Source organism: Phacochoerus africanus, chromosome 13 (genome assembly GCF_016906955.1).
Source record: "Phacochoerus africanus isolate WHEZ1 chromosome 13, ROS_Pafr_v1, whole genome shotgun sequence".
Lineage (NCBI taxonomy): Eukaryota > Metazoa > Chordata > Mammalia > Artiodactyla > Suidae > Phacochoerus > Phacochoerus africanus.
In genome coordinates, this window is record NC_062556.1 from 6,488,838 (window position 1) to 6,506,596 (window position 17,759).

The 17,759-nt window shown below is 54.4% G+C and overlaps 1 protein-coding gene across 4 annotated transcripts in view; it reads left to right on the forward strand.

The window, feature by feature from the left end:
- MTUS2 (microtubule associated scaffold protein 2) overlaps positions 1-17,759 on the forward strand; it is a 478,717-nt gene that overhangs the window by 428,679 nt on the left and 32,279 nt on the right. For all 4 annotated transcript variants that reach the window (XM_047755832.1, XM_047755833.1, XM_047755831.1 and 1 more), the window contains one exon: positions 11,501-11,715. In XM_047755832.1, coding sequence (XP_047611788.1) covers positions 11,501-11,715 — 215 coding nt within the window. The remainder of the gene's footprint in view (positions 1-11,500; positions 11,716-17,759) is intronic.

Here is a 17,759-nt window from a genome sequence, read left to right on the forward strand (position 1 = left end):
GGTTCTCAAGCAAGGGCCATGGGCCAGCAGCATCAGCCTCACCTGGGAACGTGCTAGAAATGCAGGTTCTCAGGCCCATCCCAGAAGGTCAGGGGTGGGGCCCTGGGGCCTGTTGCAACAAGCCCCGCATCTGATCCCGATTCCTGCTCAAGTCTGCACCCCACCGGCTTAGGGCAGGGGCACGCGGCAGCACGGCCTTGAGATGCTGCGGACTTGGACAGACTTGGTTCCGCTGTTCAGGTTCCTCTTCTGCTAAACGGGGTCGCCTATTAGACGAGGTCGGAATCGCACCCACTTCACAGAGTTTGGTGCAGCTCGATAACCCTCTCGCGAGGGTGCTGGGCGGAGCGTGGGGCACACACAGCGCTCAGCGCCTGGAGCTGTGAAGCTGGGGACAGTGAGGGTCTCAGAGGACCCCCCCACCTCCCACGTGGCTCCTTCCTCTCTCTCTGCCCGAGACCTCTTTCCTTGAGAACCGTGGAAGAGACTCAGAAATGGTTGCATCTTCTGGTACCTAGTGTGGTCCAAAAGCCCCTCTTAATTCTCTTTGATTGTATTTTTAAAAACAGACATGTGATGGCCCAACCAACCAGTAGCCGAGGGAGGAACTTGTCAGGGATTTTGATGAAGATCATTGTCGCGCAGGCGTCTGCTTGCCAGCTCGGGCCGCTCTTGTGTCCAGCACATAAGGTAGACACGGTCGTCTCAGACTTGGGATTTGACACAAGCGGTCAGTTCCCCGCCTCTGATGAGACCCAGGGCAGCGGTCACAGGTCTTACCTGATAACTGGGTCCTCAGACAGTAAGTGCTTGGGGATGTGCTGCAGCCTCCGTAAACCACATGGAAGCCATTTTTAGCCAAGGAAGCAGTTGGCTCCCAAACCCGCACCGAATAGCAGCGTCTTGGCTCCAGTTGGCACCTTGGGTCCAGTCCACCTAGATGCACGTGTGGAACATGTGTTTCTTTATGCTCTGTCCCACCCTCGCATTCACCACGGGGGAGACTATTCCTATTTGTAACATTTCAGTGATCCTCTGCACCCCCCCTCGAAAACAATAAACAGCTACAATTTATGGAAAAATAATAGAGACCAAGTGTGAAGCCGAGCACTTACTCTGAATTATCCCATTTCAACCTCACACTAGAACCTGAGAGTCAAGTTCTCGTGCAGTTTACGGATGAGGACACTGAGGCTTCGAGGGGTTAACCCCCTGCACAGGCGCATCAGCTGAGATCAAGTCTCTTGGACACTGCAGCCCACGCTCTTGCCACAGCCTTTGGAGGAAGGAGTCTTTAACTCAGCGGCACGTAAAGCCAGTAACAGGATCAACCAAGAATGACTGGAGCTCTTCCTAGATAACCAGGAGTTTCCTTAACTGAAGTAGGCCATAGCCTTTCTTAAAAACTATCGTGTGAACCTCTGATATGGTTCCCAGATGTCCCCTACCAGGGACACCCATAGTCTTACTCAGGCCAGTCTAGATGGCACCCCAGCACAGCCAGGATCCTGCTGACCCGGAGCTGAGCCCAGCTCCCTCCCTTCGCCGTGGGTGCCGGGCCACCCCCCTTCTCTTACAGGGCCTCATAAGCACTCTTTCTCTCTGGGTTTGAATTTGCTTGAAATCACTATAAAAACCGTCTCCATCAAACAGCTGCCTCCCACCAGCCCATCATGGACAGTAAGCACTGCCGGGGCCACTACCTGGCTGGTTCCTTGTTCGTTGCTAGAGATCATAACCTGTCTATGTCTCTATCATCCAGGAGCCTCTTGTCCTTCTCTAATGGGAGGACCTGTGCCCATGCCTGTGGGTTTTCCAGTCTCCCAGCAGCGGGGGAGGCAGAGCAAGGGGCCAAAATAAAGGCCCTCCCCTCACAATCACTATTCCAGCAGCACAGCTGTCTTGGTATTTTCTGCGTGATACTAAGAAATGTCACGGGTACGAGTGTCATGTACATTTCCTACCTAGTCCTCAGGGCGGCTACCCTTAAATGTGTAATGTTTTCCCCCAAATTGACCCTGTTTAGGTTTGCTTGTCCAGCCCCTATTCCCTGCTTTGAAGGGGGGGTCAGCACAATTCATCACCTGCTCTCGGTTGGGTTTATTTCATTTTTCTCTAATGCGCCATTCTTTCTGCTTCACATCCTAGAACTCAGCAGTCAACTCCTTCCCCTTGACCAGGTCCTGAAGCCAGCTCCACCCCCACCCCTCCTTGCGGAGTCCTGAGCCCCCATGGCCTTCCACCCTGGGGTAGGCGCCTTGGTTTACGGGGGGGGCGGCGCTTTAAGGCCACACATCTGGACGTGTGCTCACTGTGGACCGAGGACATGCTCTTTGGTTTTGAGGATGGAGATGGAGATTTTGTTTTACTTTGTGAACAGCCTTGAAGCCACCTCCTCAGGCACCTAGAGATGGCGTGGTTAGAGAGAGGAGCCCCACGGAGCAGGGAGCCCCCTGTGCCACCCGCGCCCCTCACGTACTCGGGGTCATGCTTCTCGGGTGACTCTCCCAAGGATCTTGTTAATATGCAGGTTCCGAGTCCATCAGTCTGGGCTGGGCCTGAGACTCTGCATTTCTCACAAGCCCGCAGGCAAGAGGACCACAGTCCGTGCAGGAAGGCCCCCCGCACACGGCTCAGCGAGGGGGAGCTTGGAGCCAGCTGGACGGACCCTTTCTGGGCGTGTCCCACCTATAAACACACCTAACCCTGCCTCCACCTGCAGGGCAGAGCTGTCGTCCTTCGCAGTGGAAGGTCACCTTTCAAAATGTTCGCTCAGCGTAGTGCCTATAAATTCGAATGGTCTGCCTGCTGGAACGAAGCTGGGACTTTGCACAGAAATGACAAAGTAATGATTGTTGTGGAAGCGGTGAGACGACTGTGGGCTGTTCTGTTCTAGACACGTCCCAGGACAAGCTGGTCACCTGTTACTTGAGATTCGCCCCCACACAGGGGATACAAACCCCTCAGCAAGGACCCCCCAGCATCTGGAAGTGAGACTCGAAGGGGTGTGGCTCACCCATGGCGCTGGCTCCTCTGTGTGCTCCTTCTGTGTCTGTGCCTAAAATTGGTGGGTGGAAACGATTTGTTCTTTGGAGTCAATGATGTGTTTGAAAGTCATGGCAAGAAGCTGGGAAGAGTTCCTGGGGACATGCACGCCTCCTTAAAAAAATGGATTCTGTAGGTTTAAAACATGAACCCCTCATTCCTGTGCAAAATTAAAAGCCACATACCCTCGAATAACAGAGACAGTCGCCAGTCTGGGCAGACCTCAGGGACAGTGTCCCAAAGCCCGTGGAGAGCACAGAACACCAGGCTGTGCGTTGGACCCCCTGAGGACGGCAAGGCACTATTTAAACCACCGCCAGTGAACCGATTACAGTTTGTAATCTGCAGCCCCTCCGTCTCCGTCCCCAAGAGCGAATAAGGAATAAGGAGAACGGATGGGGCCACCGGCCCAGATGACGGGACAGAGGGCGGAGGCCCACCCCCAGCTGTGAAGCTTTGGAAGGGATGGTCCCAGAACTTACTTTTTGGAACTCTCTAGAGGGGATTCTACTCAGTAACGAGGGAGGCAGAGTCTCAGTTTAGGCTTCTGTTCAGATACCTTCCGGGAAGTCATTAAACGCGCCTCCTGAAAGGGATGTCCAAGCCGGAGATGATATTAACTGAACACTTTAGGTCACGCATATCAATTTCAGATCAAATTCGAGCGTCATCTTTTCCAGGCCATATGGCACAGGAGAAAAAAAGATTAAAAGCAGTAAATGCTTGCTGCCACCTCGTGGCCCCGCTCTCTGGCCTGTGCAAACCGGCCTTCCGAGCCGCCGGCCCGCGTAGACCCGGAGGAAAGGGAGGAGCAGGCTGGGCGCAGAGCCCCCTCTGCCCGGAGAGCCGTTCCCTGTTCTCAGGCGTCAGTGTCATCAGACCTCACGTGGAGCGCGTTTGGTTCTCTTCTCCAAACTTCGGATAAGAGCCACCCTCCTAAATCCATTTCCTCCTTCCTCCTTTCCCCCCATGAAATCACTGTTGGATTTTTCTCCTCTCTGACCAAGAAGGTTACTTCTAGGCATCGCAATTACGTTCGCCCTCAGGGCAGCCCTTAGCCATTTGTCAAAAGGCTCATCCTTTCGCTTAAGGAACGTGCACAAATGACACAAAGTACTTATATTCAAAAAGCACCTTCGCTGATGGGGATTTTCGCGTCTGTTTCTCCTTCTATTTCTCTGTTGCCTTTCTTCCCAAATGTAAGGCAAAACAGCAGTAGTCTCATTCGAAAGAGCTCTGCTGAAATTCGGAGTGAATCCCAGCTTCCGAGTTGGTGCTGGAGCAGTGTGGACAAGCGACTTCACCGCTCCGAGTCTTCAGTTCCTCTCCTATAAAATCAGAGCAAACTCTGCAGCGGGCAGCACAGGTTACACAAGTCGATGTTGTGCATTAAAGAACTTGATAAACTGAGACGGACGGAAACGCCACGCGCCGACGTTCCCGCTCGTCTCTCCTGCCGCTGGGTGGCGGGTCACGCTGCAAAGCACGTTTTCGCTGCAGGTGAAGCTGCTCTCGAGAGGGGGTCCCTTTTCGAGGGACCGTAAGAAAAATGGCATAACCTTCCTTCTTCCTCCAGAGAAGACAGTGGACAAATATCAGCTCCTCTTGATGACCCTTGGTCACCCGAAGAGTGGCCACAGAATTCTAGAATGCGGGGACAAGGGCTTAGCACTCAGAGCCCCTATCTGTTATCGCTCGGGCCACTGTGACAGAAGACCCTGCGCTGGGGGGCTCATACCACGGACGTTTATCTTACAGTTCTGGAAGCCGGAGTCCAGATCGGGGGGCGGCAGAGTTGGTTTCTGTTGCAGCCTCTGTCCTTGGCCTGCAGGGAAGCGTCTTCTCCGTGTCCTCAGTGGCCTCTGAGACGTCTCCAGGGACTCCCCTTCTTCTTAAATGGACACCAGTCATGTTGGATCCGGGCATCCCCCCCCCAAAAAAAGTAGCGTCATTTCAATGTAATCACCTCTTCAGAGACCCGCATCTCCAAATACGGTTACGGGCTGAGGTCCTGGGGACTGGGGCTCCAACATATGCCTTTAGGGGGAATATACTGCAGCCCATAATGGTGCCCACCCTCCTCACTTTACAGATAAGGATGTTGAGACCAGAGAGGTTGAGTAAGTTGCCAGAATTCCCACAGCTGGTGTCTGTAGAGCCTGGGACGGAGGCTGACCTGGAGACCAGAATGCTCCCGCCTCCCCCACCTTACTGGGTCCTGTCCTTGTCTCCTGACCCTTCCAGGTGTCGCCTGACCAGTTCCAGCCTGGGCTTTCACTCCCCCATGGCGCCCCCACCCCCTCTGGTCTCGGGTTATCCGGATCCAGTGTGCAGAAGCACTTACCCAGCCACGTGCTGTCCCTCTGTGTGGACAATCGAGTAGTGAGCGGGTGGGATGTGAGTGGGGCGCTTCATGACACGGGCTCAGGAATCATGAGGCTCCCACACAGTCGCCCAGATGGGGGCTATATTCCCAAAGTTTGACCCACAAGTAAAATGTTAGCTCACTTTCAAACACCACTTTGATAAGAAACTTAGCCGGGTGTGTTCCGTCACAATCGAAACACCCAGCAGCTAGAAAATGCCCTTCATCTGACTACAGCCTCGAATCTTCGCACGAACCATTTACACACCCGCAGGGAGGAAAACGCATCTGTTGATCTGCCCCCCTTCACGGGGCGGGGGAGGGGGGCTTAATAACTAGAGTCTGTCCCGCCGTCTCATGCTTCTAAGACTTCAACACGTTTGTAAAATAGCCCACAGCATATGCCCCATGTGAGATGGAATGCTCTCATTAATCAGTGGGGTGTCACAAGGCCTGTCAAAATTCAGCAGTCCCAAATTTCACATTTTTCATACTAATTGACAACATCCAGAAAGGCCTTTCCCGAGTACCCTGTGCCCGAGGCGAATTCCCCAAAGCGTTTGTGAGCCCTGGGCCGTCATATACACATGAAGTCAGCTATTGGTTCAGTAGAGATTTATTGGGTGCCGACTGTGCACTTTTGTCCCAAGGCCGACGCCTCCCCTGATGTTCGAGCCTCCTTAAATGGCACCCCCATGCCGCGTGGCTCAGACCAGTAGCCTGAGTCATCCTCCGTTCCAATTTCTGGCTCTCCCTCGCCTCCCTCGTCCAGTCCAGAAGCAGGTGCAGGTGGCTTTGTCTTCCAAATGCGTTGCACATCCATCCATCCCTGACCAGGCTGCAGCCCCAGTCCCAGAGGTCTTTACACCCACCTGGACCCCAGAAACATCCCGCAAACGGCTTTCCTTCCGTCTATTCCCCATGCAGCCACCAGGGGGCTCTTGCAGAAGGGTAGTGAGTGAGTTCTTCGTTATCCCCAGGTTAAGACTGTCGGGGTCTTCGATGGCGCGTGGGGGCGGCTCCCACCAGAGAGGCGCAGGAGAGGGAGGGGAGGGGCCTGGGCCCCAGACCCCAGCCCCTGCTGTGAAGGGCATCGCTGCTGCTGAGGGGCCTCCGGCAGTGAATTATTCTTGCTCAAACCCTAATGTCCCCAGACACCTGCCTGGGGGGCAGGGGGTGCCCGGTGTGTGGTACCCAGGAAGCGCTCTGCAAACGCTCGCTGTTGGTCCTCTAGTGACTCCCTTTCAGTCCCAGGCCCTGGAGACGTCCACGGACCTGCAGAGATGCCGGGGGACCCAGGACTTTCCCCCGGACTCTTTCGCTCTCATTTCTATTCCTAGTCCATGAACCTGTCTTTCTCCATGGCACCCCCTCCTTTTCTCTCCTCTTGATATTGTCATCAAAAAGAAAGAGAAAGATCAAGGCTGCAAAGGACCGTGTGGCCCGGGACCCCGACAGCGTGTTGGTGGGTCACTGTGATCTAAGCGTGGACGGAGACCTTCGCCGCCGGAGGGCATATCCAGGCGTTGCAGCTCCCCCTGGTGGCCACTGATTTATTACAAGGTCACTGCCGTCAACAAAACCACACACGCACAGAAAACAAAACACCTTCACAAGGGTGCTCATAATCTTTAACCTCACATAATTCCCTTTCTAGGAATTTACCCTAATGAAAAAGCAGAAAATATGGGAAGGACACAAACCAAATTCCCAGCACTAAGGCCATGTAAATTACAGTGTGTCCACATGAAAATAGAAGGTCACCGTAAAAATATTAAGCAGGAAGACATGGAAAATTCCTAACAGGATATTAAGAATTCACACCACTGCAACAGCTATGAAGGGATGATGCAACTGAACGTCTCATCTTCTTTGTGGAGTGAGATTATGGGTGATTTTTAGATTACATTTTTCTCCTTGGAAGTTATTTTATCTTTTCAGTTACTCCCCTTCTCTCGAAGAAGCAACTTCATCGTTTAGCTGGCTGTGGGGTCTCCTCTCAATATGTAGCATACTGACTGTGTTAGTTTACTAGGGTTGCCATGACCAGGTACCCAGGTTGAGGGGTTTAAGCACCAGAAAGTTATTTTCTCAGAGTCCTGGAGGCTGAAAATCGGAGATCCAGTGCCAGCATTTGAGGCATCTCTTTTTGGCTTATGAGGGTCGCCTTGCCTTCCGTCCAGGGACGGCTGTGTCCTGTAGACCTCAGCCATAGTGGATGAGGTCTGACCCTAGTGACCTCACTGTAACTTCATCACGCCTGTAAAAATCCTGTCTCCAACGGTGCTCACGTTCTGAGGCGCCGGGGGCTGGGACTCCCACATGTGAATTCCGAGGGCACACAACTGAGCCCCCAAGAGTGACTGTTATAATAATGCCGCTTATTTATATGCAGCCTCGTTTCTTTATATTTAGATGGTTTATTTTGTAATTGTTATAGCTAAAGTATTTCCTCTGACATAGAAGGCCGCGTGATATTATTCCTTAAATGCTTTATCACAAGCTATGGAGCCAGATCCTTTAAAGTCTAGTGCTGTCATTTCTGATCTTCGCTGTCTCTTTGGTAAACCATCAAGTTCTAATTATTTAAGGGACACGTGGGGTAATTGTCTGCAGAAAATGGATCGTACTTCCTGGGTTTTTCCCTCTCATTTGAGTTATGAACTGTGGAATATATGTATATACTCCCTACACACATAGATATGTGTGTATATATTCATACGTCCGTATATGTGTGTGTTCAGTTATTTGAAACGGTACCGCAGGCTCTAATCCTGTTTTTGCTTTTTGAGCTCCTGTTTAGGAATGGGCCATGCTGTAAGGCGCTTGGCCAATCGTAATCCTGTTATTGTAGAAATTATTTTCTCAGCGTCTCAGGTGCTGGGCGTTTATGGCTGTGGTGTTTGCCTCGCACACTCTCAGGTACCAAATGTCTCCTCGTGAGTGGAAAGAAGGAATGGAAGCAAGCCTCCAGCTGATGCCTGTTCAATTAGCCCACATCAAGCACTGCCTGCGAAATGCCCAATTAGATCTGTTTTTGCAGATTTACCAGCGGCAAGTGGCTGTTGATGTCGTTAGGGGCTCTGTTATTGGACCGCTTTCCCTGGGGCCTTGGTCGCTCTCTTACCCGGTATCTCCTGCAGGCCTGGGGCTCCTGACGTGGGGTCATTGGAAGGACATAAGGACTGCCTCCATCCTGTAGCAGCGATTGGGGATCTGGGGATTGGAGCCAGGTGTGGAAAGGAAGTTACTTTTGCCACTTCATAGGCAGCACAACTGAGGCCTACACAGTTCATGACTGGTTTAAGGCAATGGGGCAGTTCAAGACAGCTCTAGGACCAAAACCACCCTTTTTTTTTTTTTTTTTTTTGCTTTTTAGGGCTGCACCCGTGGCATATGGAAATTCCCAGGCTAGGGGTCGAATCAGAGCTGCAGCTGCCAGTCTGCACCACAGCCACAGCCAAATCAGATCCGAGTCGCATCTGCGACCTACACCACAGTGCACAGCAGTGCCAGATCCTTAACCCACTGAGCAAGGCCAAGGTTTGAACCTGTGTCCTCACGGATACTAGTTGGGTTCGCTTCCGCTGTGCCTCAACGGGGTCTCCTTTCAACCACTGCTTTTTAATGGACATTTCACAGTCTTTGTGCTCCTCAAACCCAGTCATCCCAGGATACACCTGTCTTTATAGAGTCCCCTCTTCCCTGGGCTGTGGATGCCAAGAGCTCTTCCATTAGCTAGAGGTCCTGGGGGAGCCTAACAGCTCCCCCGAGCTGGGGGGGGTCTTCGGGGAAAGCTGGAGCTCCCTTAGAGCCGGTGCGTCAGACTCCGGGGAACAGGCGGTTCCTCATCGCCGCCTCCAGGCCTGAGCCCCTGTGCCCTTTAGTTCCTGGCAGGTTCTTTCTCTGGGGACGGTTGCCTCTCGTGACCTCACTTCCCGCGACCAGAAAGCCTCAGCCAGGTCTCTTGCCCTCCAGTCTTTGTCAGCGAGCGAGCAGAGCGCCCTCTCCTGGCCCGAGGTGGAAAGCCCAGTGCACGGCCCACCTTCGTCCTGAGGTCTCCCTCCCTGAAAAGATGTGTTCGCAGCGGATGCGACAATAATATATATGTTTGAGGGTGTTCCCAGCGTATTTGACACCCAGCGTTCGTCTCCCCCCCCCCCTCCCTATACCATGAAATCATTTTCAGTATAACCTTTTAGGATAATCAGTCATAAGCTTTATTTTCCTGACTCACTATATAAACAATTTAAAAAGAAGAAACTTCCATGGGAGTTCCCATTATGGCCCAGTGGGTTATGAACCCGACTGGTATCCATGAGAATGAGGGTTCGATTCCTGACCCCGCTCAGCGGGTTAAGGCTCTGGCATTGCTGTGAGCTGTGGCGTAGGTCACAGACATGGCTTAGCTCCTCCACTGCTGTGGCTGTGGCATAGGCCAGCAGGTGTGCCCTGAAAACCAAAGAGAAAAGAAAAAACCTTCCTTGGAAGGACTGTTCAAATTTATTAATCTTCATATGAGAAGAGCACGGCTCCAAGTCTGTGACACTCCTGCCCGCATACATGACCTGAATGTAATACTGACGCAACTTCAGACAGGCCAGCTGCAGACTTTCTGCAAAATGACCAGCCTGACAGCTTCGAAAGTGTTCAGGTCCTGAAAGTCCAGGGGAAACTGAGGAGCCGTCCCAGGCTGCGGGGGACTCGGGAGGCAGGACAGTTAAATGCAGCTCCTGATTCAGAACTGCATCTTTTTTCTAGAAAGAACATTATTGGGACAGCTGGTGAAACTGTGATGGGTCTGCGCATCAGGTGGCATTATTGGGCCAGTGTTGGGCCCTGGTTTTGATGACTGCCTTGTGGTGCCATAGGAATCCACACTAAGTGTGGTAGGGAATCCACACTAAGGAATTTGGCGTTGATGGGTCAGCAGTCAGCATCTGATTTTCACATGGGCCGGGGGTGGGCCGAAGGGGGGTCGGCGGGAGATCGTTTCCTTGTTCTGTATCTCCAGCTTTTCCCTGTGACTTTTTTAAGACACAGATGGTTCTTAAAAGCCTTGACAGTGGAGCCCCCACTGTGGCTTAGCACATTACAAACCCGACTGGTATCCGTGAGGTTGTGGGTTCGATCCCTGGCCTCGCTCAGTGGATTAAGGATCTAGCATTGCCATGGGCTGTGCTATAGGTTGTAGGCCTGACTTGGATCCGGTGTGGCTGTGGCTGTGGTGTAGATCACAGCTGCAGCTCCAATTCAACCCCTAGCCCGGGAACTTCCATATGCCACAGGTGTGGCCCTAAGAAGAAAATAATTTAAAAAAAATTAAAAGCCCCGACAGTAATTGAAGCAGTTGTTTGGCACACAGACCACCTAAAGAGTTGTAAGCAGGGGTGCTTTTTCATCAACAGGCTTTAGACTTGCTGGTGCAGGCAGGAGTACAAAGCAGAGGGCTTTTCAAGTCGGTTTGGTTACTGCTTTCACATTCTCTGCAGACAGAACCTTCTCTTATCATCCGCACCTGGCGCTGAGTGATAACCCGTCCTTCCTTCAGTGGAGGCGGAGATGCTGGTAAAGCCTTGATTGCTGGAAGGAACCCCACCCACGTCTCCTGCGGTGGTCCCTTTCGGCATTTCAGCCTGGAGAGGATCCGGGCCTCCAGGCGTGCCCAGGTCTCAGGCCTCCGTGGGCGTGAGAGTCACCATGGCCCTTGTGTGCCAGGCTCCTGCCCCAGGGCTTCTGATCCAAGGTGCATTTTCAACCAGCATCTGTGACTCCCATGGTCTGTGGGCCCCAGAGAGCCCCTGGTCTCGTGGTGGGATCCCGGGGCTTGTGGTCAGAAAGCTCACACGGGAGGGACCTCGGCTGGTCCCCGGAGCTCCCAGGGTGCAGGTGTCGGCCACATCGCACCCGTCTGTCCCGAGAGTCCGAGGCGGTAGACGGGAAGGCGCTTTACAGGCTGCAGCTCAGCAGGAGGAAGGGGCCCGGGGCTGCCCTGATGTCGTACGGGGTTGGGGAGGCAGGCCCTGGGGGCCCGGGCTCCCTTCCGGTGCCCCCGACCCCGTGCTCTAAAGCCCTGCTCTCCCGCCACAGCCTTCCACACGGCCAAGTGCGAGCAGCTGCAGAAGGAGAAGGAGGAGCTGGAGCGGCGCTGCGAGGACGAGGTGCGCAGGCTGGGCTGGCAGCAGCGGGCCGAGCTGCGGGAGCTGGAGCAGCGGCTGCAGCTGCAGTTCCAGGCGGAGGGCGCCCGGCTCCAGGACGAGCACCGCGCGCAGCTGCTGCGGCTCGGGTGTCAGCACCAGGAGCAGGTTAGTCCGCGCCCCGGCGGGCCTGTCTGGGTCCCCGTCCCCATCCCTGCCGTCGGTGGGCTGGGAGGCCCGGGTGGGAGGTGGAGGAGCCCGCTGAGCTCCAGCAGGTGAGCTCTCCCTCCTCCTCTGTCCTCTGCCCTCTCCCGTCCTCCCCGGGCACGCTCCCACCTCCGGGCTTTTGTGCTGTGCCCGCCGCCTGGAATGCTCACCCACCAGACATGCCCTGGCACCTTCTCTCCCTCCCTCTCAGATTTGTCCCGGGGAGGCCTCTCCTCGTCCTTCCCCGCCGCACGCACACCCTTCTGTCCCCTCCTGCTCCCGTCTTTCCTCACCACCTGTTACTACCTGGCTCTGATGGATTTCGCTTTGCACCCTGTTATCTTCTGCATAGTCCACGAGGCAGCAATAATCACACACACACACACACACACACGGGTCTAGCACTTGCGGCGCACCAGGCTCGCGTGCACGAGCTCTAATACCCACGCTAGCCCACAAGGTAGGTCCCATCAGTACCTCCATTTCACAGGTAAGACCATCAAGACCCCAGGGTGAGTAACTCGCCAGAATTCACGGCCACGGCAGAGCCAGGGTTGGACGCAGTCCCAGCCCCGGGCCATGCCCTCAAGCACTGAGCTGGACCATCTGCCGGGCCGGAACTGCTAGGTCTCGGCCGGGAGCCTGCCCCGGGGAGGAGGGTCTCACTCCTTAGCCCAGTGGTCTTCCTTGGGAAAGCCCTTCAACCTGGAACAGCTGGAGAGAATTCCCAGGGCGCCGGTCAGGCCGAAGGCAGGTGGGAGCCGGTCGGCCGGCTGTGTGTCCGATACGGAGCTCTCGCCGGCCTGAGATGGACCGGTTAGGACAAGGCCATTCTGCTTCCGTGAGAACTCATTCTGCTCCCGGCTTTTCCCTTCTTCCTACATCCCCGAGGCTTTGTGCCTAAATGCCTGCCTTCTGATCGTGGATTGTTCCCGAGTTCAGCTTCTGATGCTCCTGCGGTAAATTGAATCTCAGGCTAAGGCTGAGTCACCCTTCACCTTTGGGAACATTCGGGCTGTCTCCCCAGTAGACGGCATGGACGCCGACGGTCCCCAGGGCCTTGTGGACCACAGAGGGCACAGGAGGGGTCTCGGAGCAATAGGAAGCTCGCTCGTGGGCAGGAGCAGCCTCCTCTTGTGACAGCACTTTGTCCTATTCAGCATCTCAGGCTCGTCCTCCTCCTCCTCCTCTAGGGGCCAGTGGAAACCAGACACCTGCTTCTTGAGGTGGTGTAAACTTAGGAGGCCAGGGAACAGATAGGTTACAGCGAACATTACCTGCTGGGCTAAGATTAGAAATGGAACCTCGCTCATCCCGCCCTCTGCAGCCTGTTTAACCTCGGCTGCCCTCTGAGGTCCTACCTGCTTTGTGGCCCCTTGATGCAGCTCAAACCCGGTGCAGACATGGGCTTGCTCTCTGTCCTGTATCCTCGGGCTCTCAGTTCTCGGTTTAACATGGAGAATACATCATACTCCTTTCTGGTCCAGAGTTCGGGGTTGGTTGAGAAGAGGCCAAGAGGCAGGAGGAAGGGCAGGAGGCGGTCGTAGCAGGAGAATGAGCCTCTGAACAAAAGGGTGTGTGTGTGTGTGTGTGTGCGCGCGCGCCACGGACCCAGGGCCAATGCTGAGCGGAGCCCATCCAGCAGCGGAACGTGGCCCCGGGCAGAACCTCGCCGAGCTGTGTGGTGCAGGAGCACGTGCTGGAGGTGTGACCACACCTGTCTTTAAGCCGGGACAGCAGCCTGCGAAGGGTTCGCCCTGGGCAACCAGGAGGCCCTGACTTTACTCCTGAAGAGTGGGTTACATGCACTCCTGTGGGTGTTGTAAAAGGCCTCTGGCTGGTGAGCGCTCTGAGTTCTGTTCTTCTCGATCCTTGGTCATGCAGCTAAAGGGCTTCAGTCATTTATTCATTTGCCTTTAAAAAGAATATTTAGCAGACGCTCACTGGGCATGAGGCCTCCTGGCTGGATGCTGTGAGGGCCGCCAAGATATATAAAATATGGACTTACTTGTTCCACAGCCTTGTTCCGGTTATAGATCTGGGTGGGGAACGTGCTGAGGCAGGTGCCCCCAGAAACTCTGACACCGAGGGGGACACGCAGAGGCTGTGTCCAGGAATGTGAGTTTCCTTCCGGCCTGGAGGTCACCGGGGCACTTTATGGGAGAAACGGCCTCTGCAGGCTTTACCCTCGAGTGTACATCTTTCCTATGGAAACCCTTGGTCTGGGGGCAGCGAGGGATGGATGATTTCAATCGATGAATCATTCAGGGCCCCGATTCTGCTGCTGCACTGGATGTTGGCCATCACCCCGACCTTCGGCCCCTCCAGCAGACAGCCTGCAGGCAGCGGTGAAGAGGGTGGAATGCACGTCAGGCCATAGTCTAATTTGCAGGAAGAGTAAGTGCTAATGTGTTTAGTCCAGGAGGAGACCCCAGGCCTGAGTGTTGGAGGATCTGGAAGATGTGTGGTTTCAGTTTTCCATGCCAACCCCCCCCCAACTCAGTCCCCCTCCTCGGGGACCGTCATAGATGGTGACCACTCTGTCCTTCTCAAGCCTGAAAACTCAAGTTCACCAACGGAGCCTCTCCTGGTGCCTCAGGGCCCCCAGGCAGCCGCAGGGGAGGCTGCATCCGTTCTGAGGCCGGATTTTCTGAAGCTCTGCTCTCATCAGGACCTTCCTCCCAAGGGCCAGCTGACCTCTGCCTTCATCGCAGGTGCCCCCTTGGAAAATGCAGCTTCCACTCCCCCGGGGGAGCCAAGGCTTCTCTCTCTGGCTACACGTGGAATCACTTGGGGAGCTTCTGGCAAAACAAGGCTCCTCTCTACATCCCAGGCTAATAGGATGAGAGTCCCCAGTGGGGCTCCCCAGGGCCCAGAGCTGCAGGTGTCGGGGGATGGACAGGGCCTCGTTCTTCAGTCCTGCAGGCCAGTTAGGGCATGAGCAGGGCGCGGGCTGGCGTCCTGGCTTTCGTATGTGCCTTTGAAGCAACGGTGCAATTCTCGTGCGTGCTATTAAATTTAGAATGGACAGACGACAGGGTCCCAGTGTACAGCGCAGGGAACTCTATCCTGTCTCCTGGGAAGACCACGAGTATAAAAAGAGAAGGTGTAAAAGATAGGGTATGATTCTTAAAAGTCTGATTATAAAGGTGTCTCATCAAATCAGTGCGCAACCTAGAACGAGCTGCACAGGAACAGAAGCCGGATTGCCTGAGCTGCCCCAGCTCAAAGCACACAGAAGAGGCTTTTCACTGTCAACACAGATGCTCTTCCTCTTTTGCGCCACACGTACTCATCCACAGAGCCTGGTGTTCAGTGGTCGGATTTGCGACAAAGGTCAAAGGACCCTCTGCGACCAGACCATTTGGCTATTTGTCTTGCTCCCTGACCTGGACTTCAAGCTCCTCAGTCAGGGTCCCCTGGTTCCTGGAGGCATTTGGATTCCGTTCAGTCTGAGCAGAGGTTCAGTCTTTGCAATCGCGTTTGCTTTGTCTCCTATCCAGAACGTGCTTTCCATCCGTTCCTGAAAAAAATCATCCTTTTAGGCTGACTGGCAGGTGCAGCATTCTCACCTTAATCGGAACGTGCCGCGGCCGCTTTGGCCATCGTCTTGCGTTGTCTCCTAGTCGTCACACAGCAGGTGCACAGCCCCCATCAGCAGAAACCACACTCTCTAGACAAACAGAATGAGGTCCCCAGGGGGCCCTCCTTCCTCTAGAGCCAGAGCCCCACCCATGGCAGCCCAGAGCCTCCAAATGCTGGGAGGAGGCAGCGCGGGAAAGACAGGCCCTTGGCGAACACCTGCCTGTGTGGTGGGCAGCAGAGGGGCAGAGGCATAGCCCGGAAGGAGATGAAGTCAGCCCAGGTGCTCCGGCAGAGGTGGCTGGCTGCTCTAAGCCGGTACCCAGGATGCGGTAGCAGAGACACGAGAATGGTGAGTTGCCCTCATATCTGGAAAGCGAAGTCGTTAAGGGAGCCCTGGAGAGAAGAGACAGCAGCTTCCTGTCTCATCACATAGGAATCCACGTCTGGGATGGGTGCATATGGGAGTTTAATCCGATTTCGTTTAATGAGTGGAGCCAAGACGACGCCCAGCTCATGCTTCTGCATTCTAAATCTAAGTCTGCTCTAAGTGGATTGAGAAGCCTCCCACAATTGCATTTTGCAAACGGCTGAATGAAGTAAGCCCCAGCTCTATTCCCACCCGTCTGCGAAGGCGGCTTCCCAGCCCTTGGCTTTGCTGTCACTCGGCTAAACAGCAGGCAGCTGCAGGGCTGGAGCCTGGCGCAGGGACCAGCTGCTTCTCTGGACTACTTGCCAGGCATGTGGACAGACTCCTCCGTGGCCAGCTCAGAACTTTGTCCTCCTGGAGGAGGGAGGAGGGGGGAGGCCAGTCCAGCAGTGGTTTGGCCGGGGCATTGGGTGGGGCACCCAGGGTTCTAACAGGGAGAAAAGGAAGCTGCACCCAGCCTACGTTTGCTAAGGCCGGATAATGGTTAGCGCCTTGGTCTCTGACTCGCTGATCGGCAGCGCAAAAGCGACCTTGCGTTTCCCTTGGGTCAGCTTATCTGAATCCCCCAAATGCCTGCCGACCTAGAGGCCCTCTCAGGCTGAGAGCTGGGACCAGCTGCTGCTTCCTGCTCGGGAGGAAGCCGGGGCCACGGAGGAGAAGCCTGGGGCTGGAACGGGGACACGACAGGGGCTGGTCCCTTGCTCATCGAGGGAAGAGTCTTGAAAACCCACACACGTGTCTAGAAGCCGAAATCACTCAAGACTAAGAATTATGGTGCTCAAATTTTGGCTCATTGACTCTCACTTGTTTCCTTCAAAACCTCCTGGGCGTCGCATGTGGACTTTGAGTTGAGGGGATGGGTATTTCATCCCTAAAAGCCCCTCTGAGAGGCTGTAACGGACAGGTCTCTCCTTTAGGTCATCTTCACCGTATTGGCCGCGGTGTTTCATCACCACTAAATCAAAGACCTGCCTCCAGCAGAGCCGAGGGGCATGAGTTTGACCACCACCCTTGCGGACCAGGGCAGACCCACCCCAGGAACACAAGGGACTCTTCTGGAACTTAGCCCTTGCATCCATCTCTTTGCTGAAACCACCCACAGCAACGTGTGCAAGAACCCAATAGATTGTAATCCTACCAAGGGCTGATGGAAGCGCCTTCTTTATTCTGAGTTGGGTGACATCCCCCCAAACCAGGTGTGGGTGCTGGTCTCCACGGCCCCTGTGCCATGGGCTTCGCCGACCTCACAAATGGAGCATGAAGAAAAGGTAGTCCCCTTTTTTTGTCTTCGTTTTTGGCCAGTGATTTATTTTTCCAAGAGACTGGAAGACTTTGGACAAGGATTCCATTTAAAAAAAAAAAAAAAAAAGCCTTCATATGAACAGGATTTGGACAATTAAATACCGTGGCCCTCAGCTTTTCTGCCGAGTGAAGTCATAGCTCTGAGCCTCAAATCAAACATCGTTCAGTCAAGAATGCTCAGTCGGAGTTCCTGTCGTGGCTCAGAGGTAACAAACCCCACCCGTATCCATGAGGATGCAGATTCGATCCCTGGACTCACTCAGGGGGTTAAGGATCCGGCGTTGCTATGAGTTGTGGTGTAGATCACAGACTCACCTTGGATCCCGAGTTGCTGTGGCTGTGGTGTAGGCCAGCAGGTACAGCTCCAGTTCAGCCCCTGGCCTGGGAACCTCCGTATGCCATGGGTGTGGCCCTAAAAAAGCAAAAATAATAGTAATAATAATAATAGGGAAGGGTCAGTAAATGAAAGTGAATCACGGCACACCATGTCTGTTTGCATGTCGTAATGCAGCTTTCCTGACGCTGTCAAGTTCATGGCTGGTTTTTTGCCAGTGATGTTTCTGTTTTAGTGGCTGCAGGTCTCGTTTACCGCAGAAGGGAGAAGTCAGGCAAACTTTCCCAAGCTGCGGCGGTGGCCAGGCGGGACATCCGTCCCGTTTTAAATCCAGGCACTCCCACGCATCCACTGCAC